The 16,266-nt window shown below is 46.8% G+C and overlaps 1 protein-coding gene across 2 annotated transcripts in view; it reads right to left on the reverse strand.

The window, feature by feature from the left end:
• Positions 1-16,266, reverse strand: part of LOC115392151 (neural Wiskott-Aldrich syndrome protein-like) — a 44,495-nt gene that overhangs the window by 22,506 nt on the left and 5,723 nt on the right. For both annotated transcript variants that reach the window (XM_030096682.1, XM_030096681.1), the window contains exons 2-4: positions 12,396-12,530; positions 2,545-2,631; positions 2,355-2,451 (exon numbers count right to left, since the gene is read on the reverse strand). In XM_030096682.1, the coding sequence (XP_029952542.1) occupies positions 2,355-2,451; positions 2,545-2,631; positions 12,396-12,530 (319 nt within the window). The remainder of the gene's footprint in view (positions 1-2,354; positions 2,452-2,544; positions 2,632-12,395; positions 12,531-16,266) is intronic.

Raw genomic sequence — 16,266 nt, forward strand, 5'->3', positions numbered from 1 at the left:
ACTCTGAGGGGGCGTGTCTCTAAGCTGAGGAGCTTCTTAAAGAGACAGGGACTCATTTCCAGGGGTTTGAGGCAGCCTGATGCAGAGGAACATTTGATTGAAGCTGTTTTTGACACATGCAGCTTTCAGCAGCTTTGGCCAAAGCTGTTGCTTGAGTGTGCTGTAGATTGATGCTAAAGGGCTAAAAAACACGTAATACCCCTCCTTTAAATGAACCCAGAGGCCTTGAGGCATTTCGCAATGTGCTAGCCAAAAATACCAAAGTACTTCTACACATAATGACCAATGAAAACCAGAGGAACAGACGGATGCCACTGTTACGGTGTGTCCCATCCAGCTTTTCCTGCATTTAGCCGTATACACACCATTAATTCCAGGTGATGGAAGGAGGCGCCCGGTGCTGTTTACACCTCTGACAGTAGTTTGATCACATTAAATAAGTCAACAAGGGAATTGGTACTTTCATTTCTTATTATTCATCAAGGGTACAAGAACATAACAGGAATTGGAACATGCCTAATACATTCTGATGAAGGTATTTACCACAGCTGCAACTATCGAGTATTTTTGGAATGGAGTACTCTGTTGATTATTTCTTCGAGTAATCGAGTACTCAACATTTGGCTCAGTGGTGTGTTAAATGCTTGAGCACTGATCCACTTGTCCTCGGGGAGCTTTTCTGTTGCTCCAGACTGTTTCTCTGCTCCTTTATTACAGAGTATTTATAGTAAATGAAGCTCATACATTGTCAGTCTGTTACCTTTTAGCATCAGAGTTTAGTTAGCCTTTTTTTCTGTTTCTGAATCGCGGGGCGGTGCCTGAGTGATTAGACACTTTCACTCCTGTCGCAGACCGTCTCGTCCCTCCAGACGGAGTGTCTTTCTCCGTTCTCCAGTGTCCGACTCTCCCGACCGACCGACTCTCCCGACCGACCGACTCTCCCGACCGACCGGCTCCTGATGCTGGCCACAGAGAACCTGGATTCTGAGGAAGAGGTTGTCTTCATGGCACACCGGGGCCCCAGCTGATCCAGAGCTGCTGTACCACCACAGAGCAGAACCAGTGCTACAATCGCTCCCAGTGGCGTGAGAAAAGCTGGACAGTCTTGATGCCTCATGTTTGGTTTTATATTTGAGAAACATGCATACGTTTGAACTTATATCTAGTAATTTTGTTCAAAGTGACATACATATAATAAATGCTGCAAGCAGATATTGATTACATTGGGATTGGTAGTGGATGTTTGTCCGTTCAGTAGTCAAAATAAAGGTGGGTTCTTATGGAGGGTATGTCTATTTATCATGTGATAATCACAGGGAGAACTGGCTCGTGGCGGCCCAGCATTCATAGCAACGTGGCTTTTAGATCCTTCGATGTCGGCTCTTCCTGTCATTGTGAAGCAGCATTCACCAGGCGGTGGATTGTTCTCCAGTAACAGGGAACAGGAGCTGGTTTAGACCGTCGTGAGACAGGTTAGCTTTACCCTGCTGATGATGTGTTGTTGCAGGAGTAATGCTGTTCCAGCCAATCATCGATAAGTAATGTATTTATCACATTACAGACTAGAGACATACAGCAAGTCAAACTTTTCCTGAAGTCTCCTGAATTCAGCCCCTGTGGGACCGATGTTAGCTCAAGAGCAACTAGTAGTGCAAAATACATCCATACATCATGTGCATGGATGACAATAAAAAGGAATCATCCATACTGATGCATGTGGCGGGGAATCCACAGGATCTGCCGCAGATCCACACACACCTGCTGGAAAATCACAGAAGACTTGGCAGAAGCTGGCCCAGAGCGAGGGAGGGGTCAGGTGGAGCTGAGAGACCCCCCCGCCCTCTGGCTTCGCCAGGTGGAACAGACCTCCGGAGCCGAACCCTGAGCTGGGCTTCTTTGTTCTGAGCTGACCTCGGTCCGGATGCGGTGGTGCATTTATAGTTTTGGGAGACAGCCTTCACGCTGCTGTCTTTTGGTTTACCAGATGGGCGTTCTGTGGTGAAAATGAGCCAGACAACACCTCTCCATGTCAGCAGAGCTGTTTTCAAATGTCAGTCTACTCCATGACGGCTGGAAGCGCTGCAGCTCCAGTGGACGGGCACAAGACCTCCTCAGCCTACGGGAACCAAACACTCACTGCAGTGGTTTGCAGACCGGGACAATACCAGCGTTCACAGCTAGCATGACGAACCCTGCTGATAGGCCCCCTCGCTATCGGGGGGCTGTGCTGAGCACTCCTCTCGCTGATGGGTGAGAAGAGAGCAGGAGGACCGGTGTGGGTCCAGAACCAGGCTGGGTTAGTAGAAGAGGACAGCGCTCTCTGAGGATGACTCAACAGCTCGGACCAAGCTCACCTGTTTTCCGCTGCCGTCGATTGAGCAGGTCGTTGATGGCCGCTCTGAACCGTTTGGCCTCTTCCTCACTGGCAAAGTTCAGACCGATCTGACAGCTCTGCAGGACAGAACCAGCACATCATTCAGAACGGTGGACGGACACAAGGTCTGCAGTCGGAGTTAGAAGCAGGCGAGCGGAGAGAGGACTTACGTCTCCTGTGAACGTGATGAAGTACGGCCTGGAGCTGCTGATCAAGAAGTTGTGGTACAGCTCCTGTTCAAACATGGTTTTTCCTTCCTGTGAAAGACCGGGTGGCACATAAGAAAGAGCCAGTCAGTCAGACCGACGCCAGCTTTCTGGAGGCAACCCAACCCTTTCCACCATGATGGAGCATATTCGGGACATTAGAGGATGAGTGACGTTCTCTCAAGCCTTTCCCCCGAGCGCTGTGCCTCAGTAGGACTTCTCATCATGTGATCTTCAGCATGGTTCACACAGGAGCCCTACCGGGAGGATTCCACCCTTTCAGCCCACTTCTGAGGTTTTTTTGAGCCAAAGTTGTAAAAACTTGTGTTTTCCAAAGGGAGGGGTGGAAAGCAGCAAAAAAATGTACACTTTGACCAAACATGTACTGCTAAGTCAAACTGTGTCTGCTTCCTCTCACTGCCTTTCAATGGCCTTGATTTGAGTTCATTTCATTTCCTGTTGCTGCCCGAGACGTCCGGCCAGGATGTGGGAACCTGAGAATCCCGACTTAATGCTTTACTGCTTTTTGCTGTCATGCACCCTTTTTTTTTCCTACAGAGCAGATCGCACCACACAGGAAGTCGGGAACGGAAAATACGACAGAATCCGGTCAATTTTCAAAATAAATGAAGTAAAATAACATCAATTATGCTGCTTTTCGGTTTTCCTTTTCAGATAAACACACACACACACACACACACACACACACACACACACACACACACACACACACACACACACACACAGGGAGAGAGGGTGAGAGAGGCACGGCACGCCGCAGCGCTCCACTCCGATCACAATGTTGCTTTATGGTGTTCTTAAGGTGTTCTTAAGGTGTTCTTATGGTGTTCTTATGGTGTTCTTATGGTGTTCTTATGGTGTTCTTATGGTGTTCTTAAGGTGTTCCTAAGGTGTTCTTATGGTGTTCTTATGGTGTTCTTAAGGTGTTCTTAAGGTGTTCTTAAGGTGTTCTTATGGTGTTCTTATGGTGTTCTTATGGTGTTCTTATGTTGAAGGTGACTGATTTCAGCTGTGGCGGAGGTCTGCCTCTCTGAGTGCCAAATTCTAGTTGTTTTTTTAAATTAAACACTACACAATCAGCTACTACTACAAGGGTATGACAAAGGGCATCTTGCTTTTTTCCCCTTCCCTACAACAGATCACTATTAGTCTAGCCCACCACAGGAAAACAATTCAGCTAATTTCACCAGTAGAGTGTGAAGAGTGATTAAAGATCAAAGATCAGCGTGATCAAGTAAATGTAATAGTTATAGTGACAGTGTTCATGCATATATGACCTCTGACCCCTACGAAGGCCAGAAGCAGGCCAGAGAGGCCCTCAGGGCCCAGAAATGTATCTGAAATGGATTCAACTACTATACACAAAACCAGTCGCCACAGCTGTAACAAACAGCCAGTTGTCAAAACCTACAGACCTTTGTAGGTCGACAAGGCAAGGCTGCCCTTCAAGCCCCCTCCTATTCCTTTTTGCCATAGAACCTCTTGCGATGGCTATATGCAAACCTCCAGAAAGAGCAGGTATTGAGGTGGGAGAGGGTGAACATCGGTTATCCCTTTTTGCTGATGATATTGTTCTTTATTTAACTAATCTGGAGAAATCAATTCCAGCTGTGAATAAAATACTGAAAACTTTTGGAGTATTTTCAGGATATAAAGTTGATCAAAAGAGAAGTTCTTTACTACTGCTGAATAAAAATAATCCACCAATTCAAACACAGTGTACATGCACTTATGAGGGCTTCACTTGCCTAGGGATAAAAATCGTTCCTGATATGAATCAGACAGTCCCAGTAAATTATGACCCACTACTTCAAAAAACACAGGACTCTCTGCAGAGGTGGAGGGGGATGCCAGTTTCACTTATAGGTCGAGTTAACATTATTAAAATGTCTATTCTCCCAAAATTCCTCTATCTCTTTCAATCTATCCCCATACATCTCCCGGTATCCTTCTTTTCCTCTGTATCAAAAAACCTCACCAAATTTATATGGAGTGATAAGCGTCCACGATTGCAGCTGTCACTTTTATATTTGCCTTATGATCGTGGCGGGCTTGCAGTACCAAACCTTAAAGGGGCTGTATCCTGCTTTTTTAGCTCGTCCAAACCCTATTATTGGCATTAACATGGTAATAGTTTATTTTTGGCGCTAAGGAAAAGTCATTTTGTGTGAAATAAAACATTTTCTGGGGCTAATTCTGAAACCCGGAAGAGAAAACGCTCTGTTTCACTGAAAATCCCGCCTCTCCCCCTGTGGACTTTGACTGACAGCTACTTCAACCAATCAGAGCTTCAAAACAAATACGCTAGCTAGCTTTAGCTCTTTAGCTTTAGCTTCTTTACACGCAAAGACACGCAAAAACGTCTTTTCCTGTGAGAAACTCACCAAGCGCAGACCCTTCAGACCCTTCAGACCCTCCAGACCCTCCAGACTCTTCAGACCCTCCAGACTCTTCAGACCCTTCAGACCCTTCAGACTCTTCAGACCCTCCAGACCCTCCAGACCCTTCAGACCCTTCAGACTCTTCAGACCCTTCAGACCCTCCAGACCCTTCAGACCCTTCAGACTCTTCAGACCCTCCAGACCCTCCAGACCCTTCAGACCCTTCAGACCCTCCAGACCCTCCAGACCCTCCAGACCCTTCAGACTCTTCAGACCCTCCAGACCCTTCAGACCCTCCAGACTCTTCAGACCCTTCAGACCCTCCAGACTCTTCAGACCCTCCAGACCCTTCAGACCCTCCAGACTCTTCAGACCCTCCAGACTCCTCAGACCCTTCAGACTCTTCAGACCCTCCAGACCCTTCAGACCCTCCAGACCCTTCAGACCCTCCAGACTCTTCAGACCCTTCAGACTCTTCAGACCCTCCAGACTCTTCAGACCCTCCAGACCCTTCAGACCCTCCAGACTCCTCAGACCCTTCAGACTCTTCAGACCCTCCAGACCCTTCAGACCCTCCAGACCCTTCAGACCCTCCAGACTCTTCAGACCCTTCAGACTCTTCAGACCCTCCAGACTCTTCAGACCCTCCAGACCCTTCAGACCCTCCAGACGCTTCAGACCCTCCAGACTCTTCAGACCCTCCAGACTCCTCAGACCCTTCAGACTCTTCAGACCCTCCAGACCCTTCAGACCCTCCAGACTCTTCAGACTCTTCAGACCCTTCAGACCCTTCAGACTCTTCAGACCCTCCAGACTCTTCAGACCCTTCAGACCCTTCAGACTCTTCAGACCCTCCAGACCCTTCAGACTCTTCAGACCCTCCAGACCCTTCAGACCCTTCAGACCCTTCAGACTCTTCAGACCCTTCAGACTCTTCAGACTCTTCAGACCCTCCAGAGTCTTCAGACTCTTCAGACTCTTCAGACCCTTCAGACTCTTCAGACCCTCCAGAGTCTTCAGACTCTTCAGACCCTTCAGACTCTTCAGACCCTCCAGACCCTTCAGACCCTCCAGACCCTTCAGACCCTCCAGACTCTTCAGACCCTTCAGACTCTTCAGACCCTCCAGACTCTTCAGACCCTCCAGACCCTTCAGACCCTCCAGACGCTTCAGACCCTCCAGACTCTTCAGACCCTCCAGACTCCTCAGACCCTTCAGACTCTTCAAACCCTCCAGACTCTTCAGACCCTCCAGACTCTTCAGACTCTTCAGACCCTTCAGACCCTCCAGAGTCTTCAGACTCTTCAGACTCTTCAGACTCTTCAGACCCTTCAGACTCTTCAGACCCTTCAGACCCTTCAGACTCTTCAGACCCTTCAGACTCTTGCTCCTGCTTGACTGTTGCTTTCACACGATGGTTAAAGTTTATCTCCGTAATCAGAGTTAGAAAAAGCGGCAACGCTGATTGCCGAGGGCCTGGGGGGGGCTCAGGGGAGCCATCTTCACCGTGTGACGTGAACGTGAGAAACAGAGCGTTTTCACGGTGGGAGGGGCTGCCTCTCTGAGCAGCAGGAACACCAGGAAAGCTCAAACACACAGGCAGGAAGGAAAAAAACCCCTTTGGGGTGTTTTTGGTGAGAACATGACTATATAACAAGGTTAGGTGTAACCCAGGTGTCAAATCCTGACAGCCAGTCATTATGTTGTTCTCTCTTGTCCACATCCAGTCATTTACAGATCTGCTGCACTCTCTCTCAAATCCCGCGGCATATGATATGTTCCCCTTGGCTTGGCGATTAGCCAATCAGATCGCTTCATTTACGACGACGTCACGCAGTCACGTGACCTAGCGCCGGCTATTATTAGCAGGATCATGCCGGGGAGTAGTCGGACACGGAGAGGCAGTGGGGACGCCAGGAGAGGGCTGTGCTCAGGTCGGTTTGGTCGCTCCATACTTAACCATGCACTTATATCATAGGAGTCGTCGGTTACCGTGTCCGAAATCGTGCGATTAGAGCACACACGTGCAATCCAGACCGTGGAATCGGTGAGTGCTCAGTTCGTTGTGCTAATGTTAGCATAGCGTCTCCATTCATTCTGATGGGAGTTGTTAGCATGCATTTTCTATTCAAAGTGTGCCTTGTTCTCAAAAATATCAACTTTGGATGAATAAAGGCATTAATAAAATTAAAGATCTGTATAAGGATGGAATATTGATGTCCTTTGAACAATTAATGCTTACGTCACAAGCAAGATGGCGCCTGCGTCTGTTTGGGCTGCTCACCTGCTCCTGTGCCGACTCCCTGGGTTGTTTATGGTCGTTTTCGCTGTCATAACGACGTTGACGGACAGCGATTGTGTCTGTGCTGTGAGGACTTATGATCGCAGCTCCCTCCTTAGAGTTAAGGAGTCTATGGAATGCCTCTTTAGTGACTGGGACGGCTACAAGCAGGCATTCCCTCCACCGTTTGTTTGCCCTCCCACCACGCAGGATTACCTGTTGCCTCTTTGTCGCCGTCCGCGTGATCGAAAGAGGAGGAAAAGAGGCTGCCGAGCCGGTGTCCAGGTCCGGGTTAAGCGTGTAATGAAGCACGCTGCTCGTGGAGGACTTCACCGAGGCTACAGGTGGCTGCGCCCGATTCCTCTTCTGCAGGACACGACCGACGCCGCCGACGTCCTTCCGCCTCTCGCAGCCTCTCTGCATGGCCGTGCTCCTTTTCCGCAGCGCTGGATCCCCGCTGAATGCGCTATGTGGTCGCCGGTTTTTCGCCGATTCCCAGTGTTTACATCCCCGGAGCAGCGTGGGTCCTGCCGCCGGTCCAGCTGGTCGTCACGTGACCGTGGGAGATGCCTGCAGCCTATCCCGCTGCGCACAGCGAGCCGCACGGACTCGCCATCCCTCTCATCGTGCAAGATCGGATTATTTAATTCACGCTCGATAGCAAACAAAGCCTTCTCCCTTAATGAGCTTTTCATCAGGGAAAAACTCCAATTCTTTTTCCTTACAGAAACGTGGCAGAAGGAGGATGAGTTCATTCATTTAAATGAACTGTGTCCTGAGGGCTGTCTGACTCTTGGGAGGCCCCGCCCCTGCCGCCGTGGAGGAGGTCTGGCCGTGGTGTACCGGGACAGGTACACCTGTGGTCTTATAAACACTGAGCACTTCTCATCCTTTGAAGCACTTATGATCAAAGTTGGCACTTCAGACATGTTTTATTGTATTTTAATCTATCGCCCTCCGGGCCCTGCTGGGGGCTTTTTAAGGGATTTCTCTGACTTTTTATCATCAATAATCCGCCTGGAAAGAGTTGTGCTTATGGGTGATTTCAACTTACATATTGATGATAACACATGCAGCCCAGCAACTGAACTTTTATCCATGACTGAGGCTTTTAACTTTAAACAGCATGTGTCAGGCCCCACCCACACCAAACGTCACACTCTGGACCTTGTTTTTTCTTTGGGTCTGCATGTTGACACTGTCTGTGTAGAAGATGTGCATTTGAGTGACCATCACTGTGTCTTCTTTGAACTAAGTGCCCCACCTGAGTCCAGGCGTGTTCCATCTAAGTCAGAGAGGAGGATTATCACAGAGGCAACAGCCACGCATTTCTGTGATAGGTTTGACCCTTCTCTCTTTAATGACTGCACTGATATTGATGATTTTATGCACTGTTTTAACAGTCACTGTGGGTCTATTCTGGATCAAATAGCACCACTTAAAACTAATATTATGTGCCGCAAACAGTCCTGTCCCTGGATCAATGATGCAATTTTGAGTCTAAGGAGAACATGTCGCCAAACTGAACGTTTGTGGAAATCTACGAAACTGGAGGTCCACAGGCTTCATTTAAGGGACCTCATAGCTTCCTTAAATAAGAAGTTAGAGGAGGCTCGGGCGACCTATTTTCATCAGCTGATTTCCTCCAACAAAAAGAATCCCAAGGTGCTTTTTGATACGATCAGTTCTATTGTATCACCTGTTGTCCCTGCCACCTTGGCTCATTGTAATATCAGAAGTGATGAGTTCTTGAACTTTTTTATTGAGAAGGTCAGAGCTATAAAAGATGGTTTGCCTTTGTCATTGGCCCCATGCCAAGGACCTCAGCATTTGGGACCCCCCCCTCAACGCTGGGCATCTTTCAAGCCCGTCACGCAAGAGGACATTTTATCTGTCATTCACAAAATGAAACCATCCTCTAGTAGTCTTGATGTTCTCCCTGTTAGACTCCTCCTGAACGTGTTTGATTTGATTGGGGCCTGTACTGTAGAAATGTTCAACATGTCACTGTCAACTGGCGTGTTTCCACGTTCTTTCAAACATGCCATTGTGGAGCCACATTTAAAGAAAGCACGCTTGGACCCTACAGATGTTAAGAGCTTCAGGCCAATATCAAAAACCCCATTTCTGGCTAAAGTCCTGGAGAAGGTGGTCTGTGTCCAACTTGCTTCCTTTCTGAAGACACACAACATACACGACATATTTCAATCTGGTTTTCGTGAGTCTCACTCAACCGAGACGGCCCTGTTGAAAGTGTCTAGTGACATTATGATGGCTGCGGACTCTGGCAAATGCACTGTACTGGTTTTACTAGACCTATCATCTGCCTTTGACACAGTCGACCATGGCATCCTGATCAACAGACTGAGGGACTGGGTTGGGTTGTCAGGTCCTGTTTTGGACTGGTTTAGCTCATACCTGTTTGGTAGAACTTTCAGTGTTTCCGTTGACAATGTGATGTCTGATCCTGTGGAGCTTCAGTGGGGAGTGCCACAGGGATCTGTTCTTGGACCTATTTTGTTCTTGCTGTATATCCTCCCTCTTGGCAAGCTGATTCAGCAGTTCAGTGACATGTCCTACCACCTGTACGCCGATGACCTGCAGCTGTACTGCTCCTTTAAGTCATCTGAGCCAGAAAAACTTAAGTCGCTGATGAGATGTCTGGCCAAAATTAAAGAGTGGCTCAGTGAAAACAGTCTGCAGCTGAATTCAGACAAAACGGAGACTCTGATTGTTGCCCCAGACAGCGCCATGTCTGCCATAAAACACCATCTTGGTGACCTGAACTGTTCAGTTAAAGGCAGCCTAAGAAATCTGGGTGTTATTTTTGACGAAGGAATGTCCTTGGAACACCACACCAATCAGCTTGTGAAAAACTGCTTTTTCCAAATTCGGAATATAGCTAAACTTCGCAAAATGGTGTCCTTCAAAGAGTTGGAGTTGATTATACATGCATTTGTCTCATCTCGCCTCGACTATTGTAACAGCCTGTTCACCTGTCTCAACAAAAAAGAACTGGCGCGCCTTCAAGTTGTCCAGAATTCCGCTGCACAGCTCCTGACCCGCACTCGTAGGAGAGCCCATATAAGTCCTATTCTCAAGGACCTGCACTGGCTCCCTGTTTCATTCAGGATAAATTTTAAAATCTTGGTTTTGACGTTTCGGGCTCTACACGGGCAGGCACCGGACTACATCAGGGGCCTGATCCAGCCCTATGTTTCCACTCGCTGCTTGAGGTCCTCCAACCAAAACTTGTTAATGGTTCCCCGCACATGTTTCAAAACTCGAGGGGATAGATCATTTAAGGCAGTGGCACCGCGTCTTTGGAATGAGCTTCCCTGCTCGCTCAGGTCTCTGGACAATGTTGATTCTTTTAAAAAGCAGCTAAAGACCTTTTTCTTTGAACAAGCCTTTTAGCCTGTATGGTACTGTTTTTTATCTTGTATATCTATTTGTTTTCTGGCCTGCATGGTACTGTTTTACCTTGCATATTTGTTATTTTAGTGATTGTTTTTTGTATTTTCTATTATGTACATATTATTTTTATGTGAAGCACTTTGTGACCCTGGTCTGGGAAAAGTGCTATACAAATAAAGCTTACTTACTTACTTACTTACATTTAATTTACCTAAAAAACATTTTTTCACGTACCTGCAGCTCAGAAGCTTCAAAACCTCTAATCTTAAATCGACCTCTGAGCCTCCGTTATCCACAATAGAGAGCCTATGTGTTAACTATCACCACAGAAGACGGCACCTTTCCAGATTCTATAGTATTTTACTTGAATCTGCCAAAGAAAACAGCCTCTCATACCTGCAGGCATGGAAAACCGATCTGGAGGTTGATATTTCTGTAGAGGAATGGAATAAATCCTGCTTAATAACACCAGATTCAGACTGCTGCAATACGAATGGGTATTTGGAACGTATATTACACCTGTGAAACTTCATTATTTTAATCCGAATATTCCAGATGTGTGTGTGAAATGTGGCAGGGAAAAGCGGACTCTTTCATTGTATGTGGCAAAGTGTGGAACTTCAGTTGTTTTGGAAAGAAATCACAGATGTGATTTCTGACTTGATCAACTGTAGGTACCACTGGACGGAAAACTCTGATTCTAAACATCTTCACAAACACTTTCAGAGGCACATGAAATGACAGGAAACTCGTGCATTTTTGTTTACTACAGGCCAAACACACTGGAAAGACATGAGAGACCGAAAGTAAATAAATGGATCAAACTGATGTCCAGCAATCTGGCTTTGGAGAAAGTGGCCGATGTTTCTAAAGGAAAACTTGAAGACTTCAAAGAAATTCGGTTAGCCTTTCTTCGCTTTGTGGAAAATGTCGACATGTAAACAACTTTGCTGCATTTGAGTGAAATGTGTGTTTTAGGGTGGGGGGAGGGTTTTTATGTTTGTACCTATTTGTTTTTGTTTTTCTTTGTATTGTGACTTCATGTTTCAAAGTAAAATTTCAATAAAAATATTTGTAAAAAAAAAAAAGAAAACACGTCTTTTAAAATGTTCTATAACCATTTGGATTTACTTCACGTGCTAACACGCCGTCCCCTGGACCACTGGAAGGAGGAGTTTGTCCACTTTCGTCAGTCCGGCTCTGTCTCCTTTTCACCTCCAGCAGCTGAGCTAAGCTAACTGCGATGCTAACAGCTGGGATCCAGCCGCTGGACGCACAGACACAAGAAAGGTATTTATGAGCTTATCTCACTTTGTCAATGATAGGGAAAGGGTGTGGATCCAAAATCTTCAGAGTATTCCTTTAAATCTACGCCGTTTCAACAACCTTTTCCTCAGTAAAGATTCAGGGCCGCGTGCAGAGGGTTCTGAGCCCGGCTGCCTGTCAGCAGGGTTCTGGTCAAAGGGTTTGAGTCCATTCACGCCCGTCCTGGAAAGTGTGGATTTTAGACCCAATCGGGACTTTCTGGGAAAATCCTAAACATTCATGCATGTCTGAACGCTCCCCTGAACTCAGATTCTGATCTTTCAGGCGAACCCCGGACCCCCAGGATCACCTGGTCTCGATCTGGACCTGCAGACTGTCCAACAGCTGCAGCGAGGGTTCAAATTCCTGCTGAGATGTTCCTGGTTGCTCTCCCGCTCGGTGTTCCTCACCTTGATGTCGAACACTTTGATGAAGTAGGACCGCTGGGGGTTGTCCTTGACCAGGCAGGCCACGCCGCAGCACCGCTTCACCCAGCTGCAGCTCCGGTCCGACCCGTACACCTGCACCACGGCCGAGCACAGCGTCTGGACACACCGGGCACAGGACAGGGTCAGGCTCAGCGAAACACAGGGAACGGTCTGAACATCCTCAAACACAGCTGGTGTCCTCATGGGGCACTTTCACAGCAGCACCGTCTGACCCGGACCAGAGCTGGTTTCAGGGACAGAGCAGTTCTGGCAGCTCCCCGGCTCTGGTCCCAACCAAACAGGGAACCTGAGTTCAGGCTGAAAGGCTCATCAGGCTGCCAGGGTATTATTGCCCTGAGTTCAGGCTGACAGGCTCACTCACCCTGCTTATTGTGCACGCCTTCTGCAGTCATCAGGTGAAGCAGTGCCTAGAGTCTTTGAGCATGGCATCGCTGTGCAGGACGGAATTCCAACCAAACTCAGGGAGCATCAATTAATCTCGTTTGTGCATAAAATAAATAGAAATAAGCCCATTTTTGTTGTAAAAGTTTATATTTTTCATGGTTCGAAGCAAGGCAGCTTGTTTGATGGTAAACAGATCAGAGAGCTGCAGACTTGATAGTCAGGCTGCTTTCACACCTGCAGCATCTGGTCCGCTTGAAGCGGACTAGAGTCCCCAACTCCTGCAGGGTCAGTTCGTACGCGCTGGTGTGAAAGCGGACCAGTTAGTTTTGGTCCGGGACAAAGAACCGCACCGAGACCTCCTCCAGGAGGCGGTCTCGGTGCGGTCTCGGTGCGGTCCGCTGCTGGTGTGAACGCTGACCGGCCTCGGTCCTGTCCGCTCTGTTGTGGAGAAGGCTTTTTGGTCGGCGGAGGCTTCCGTAGCAAGCCGCGCGGCGCATCACGTCACACATGCTGGCCAATCAGGGTTCACTTCCGTCACCCAAAACACACTATTGTGTGAACAGCGCCACCAAGGGGCAGGAGGGTCATAGTGGAGAGTTCAGCTGCAAAAACAAGTGGTGTGAATGAACCGAACTCGTTGACAGCTGCAACATTTATGAATAATTTATGTCCGAACCGAACCACTCTAGTGGACTAGTAGGTGTGAAAGCACCCTGAGAGCTTCATCTGTATTTTCTGTTTCTTGTATTTTTTTATATTTCTATTATTTTTCGAGGAGCCACACAGATATGAGCTGTTCCACCAATATTAATTTATGTTCATTTATCGCGTTTGCAATATTTTTAAAATGAATTCTCGCAAATTCTCTCATTTGTGTTTTTATGCACATTCCAGTCTATAAATAATGTTTTATTTTTACACTATTATAAAAATCATTTCTAATATATTTCATTTTCTACATGATTCTACATGATTTCTACATGATTCTACATGATTTGTTTCTCCTCCCATCAAATCATCAGGAATTAAGGCGCCTTGTGTTTTACTGATCCGTCTCCAGACGCAGTCTCGCACTGAAAGAGAAGCTCTTTATTTAGTGGTCAAGGCATTGAAAATGATTTTATCATCATCTGTACAGATGCAGCTGATGCACCCCTGCCAGATCCATCCACCAACTCCACCTGCACTGCTGCTCCTGATCAGTGGTAGTATAGAGGGTGGAGGAACCAGAGGGTGGAGGAACCAGCACCTCCAGGACCAGAGAGACCGTCGGGACTCCGAGCATCTCCAGCAGCCCGGGATCAAGAAATGACTTTCTGGAGTTTTCCAGACTCCTCCAGGACTGGAGCCTGGCAGGAGGGAGTTATAGGGGCTGTATTAATTCATTGTAAAATCAAGAATCCAATAAAAATATTTTAAATATAGCAATCAATGTGAATAATTTCTGCCATGTCTTTGAAAGAACTTTGATTCAGATATATATACTTTGAAATTCTGGTTCATTACCATATTGGCCCAAATACAGTACGACTCCGATTATAAGACGACGCCTATTTTTCAAATATTTTGTGAAAATAAAAGTATGTTGAAGACAATAAGGTTACTCATAAAAGAACTTTTTATTGTACAATTATTCTAAACTCAAAAAATCAAAGAGATAACATTTCACGTGATTTAAGATAAAAAAAATATTACTGCAGTATTAAATAAAAAATATATTCTCGTTCTCAAAATAAGCAACAATAAGCAACAATTAAAGCAAGATGGCGATTTAAGCCCCTCCCACAAGAACATGCGACGAACGCCCCTCGACCAATCACGGTTAGAGCCTCAGGGGCTCTTCTGATTGGTCAAAGATACCTGGAGCTGTCGAGATTCCTTTTCAGCTCAGAACAGAGACAGATGGAAACGCTGCGCCCTCGCAGTAGAGCAGTTATGCTACACTCCTAAAGGATTATCAATGGATACTCTAACATTTAATCCAAAGAGAAAACAGAAAAATTAGCATTGACTAGCAAAATCCTGCCTACAGCAGCTTTAAGAACCGCAAAGGTTCAATAACTGCATTAATGATGTAAATAACTTTATAACCATCAAACTCCAGTTGTGTTCAGCTTCATGAACATGAATAATTCAGCCTCCTGGATGCTGGGTTCAGTCTGGCCTGTAGAGAACAGTTCTTCAGAGAGGAAGCAGCAGGTTTCAGCTGCTCTGAGCTTTTATTACTTTCTCCTGAAGGCTGTAAAACTGAAACCAACCGGATAAACATAGAAGTGAACAAACACACAAGATGTACCACAACATACATCACTGTCTGAAAACTAAACCAGTCAGTATTTAAAATCAGAGCCGCTAGCTCAATGCTAACTATTAATGGAAACGCCATTGACATGCTAACGGAATTAGCATCTGCGTTGAAACTTCAAAACAAACTGACAAACTCACAAGTATCAGTTCCACCTCCATCCTGAACATCAGCTGAGTATACTCGAGTACTGACAGGCAGGTATTCTGGATGCTGTTTGAAATGAAGCTCAGAAAAACCAGCAGCAGCCACACTGCTCAGTCTTCTTCTCTCACTGCTGCAGGCTGACTCTCTGTCCAGCTCACTAGCTCCCCCTAACGGGGGGCGGAGCCACTGCATGGAGCAGAGGCAGTCCAGCTCCCCGGGACTCTGGCTCCATCCAGTCCTCCATCAGAGCACCACCCCGTTTCTGAGAATACCGTTTCTGGAAAAAAAAATATCCTCTTATATTCGGAGCAATGCAGCATTTTTTGGAGAAATGTCAGGACTATGCAAGTTGGATTTATTTATTTTTCCCAGGGATATAAAGTGTTTGTGGTATCTTGGCAATATATAATAAGAAGAACATCGTTATCAGAGTCATGAAATCCATCCTTTGAAAATGTGTTCACTTCAGTCATTAAACAAAATCAGTTTAAAACACGATCTGAGTCCAGAACTAGAAACTGGCACTCAGAGAGGCAGACCTCCGCCACAGCTCAGATCAGTCACCAACGACAATAACAACACCATGTATAATAAAACAACATTGTGGAGCGCTGCAGAGTGCGGTGCCTCTCTCTGTCGCCCTCTCTCCCTGTGTGTGTGTGTGTGTGTGTGTGTGTGTGTGTTTATCTGAAAAGGAAAACTGAAAAGCGACATAATTTATGTTATTTCACTTCATTTTAATTTGATAATTGACCGGATTCTCTCGTATTTTCCGTTCCCGACTTCCCTGTCTGGAGCGATCTGCTCTGTCCAGCTTTACAGCTGGCGGTCCACGGCGCGAGCCGCCACCCTCCTGTATGAACCGTCAGAGAGGTTAACAGGGCGCCGCTCTGACAGTCGACGCGCGGCGCTTCCTGTGTGAACCAGGCCTTTGTCCCCCCTTTAATGTAACCAAAAGAAGCGTTTCTCCGTTGAACGTCGGTAACATTTGGTTAG

This window comes from Salarias fasciatus, chromosome 7 (assembly GCF_902148845.1).
Source record: "Salarias fasciatus chromosome 7, fSalaFa1.1, whole genome shotgun sequence".
Taxonomy (NCBI): domain Eukaryota; kingdom Metazoa; phylum Chordata; class Actinopteri; order Blenniiformes; family Blenniidae; genus Salarias; species Salarias fasciatus.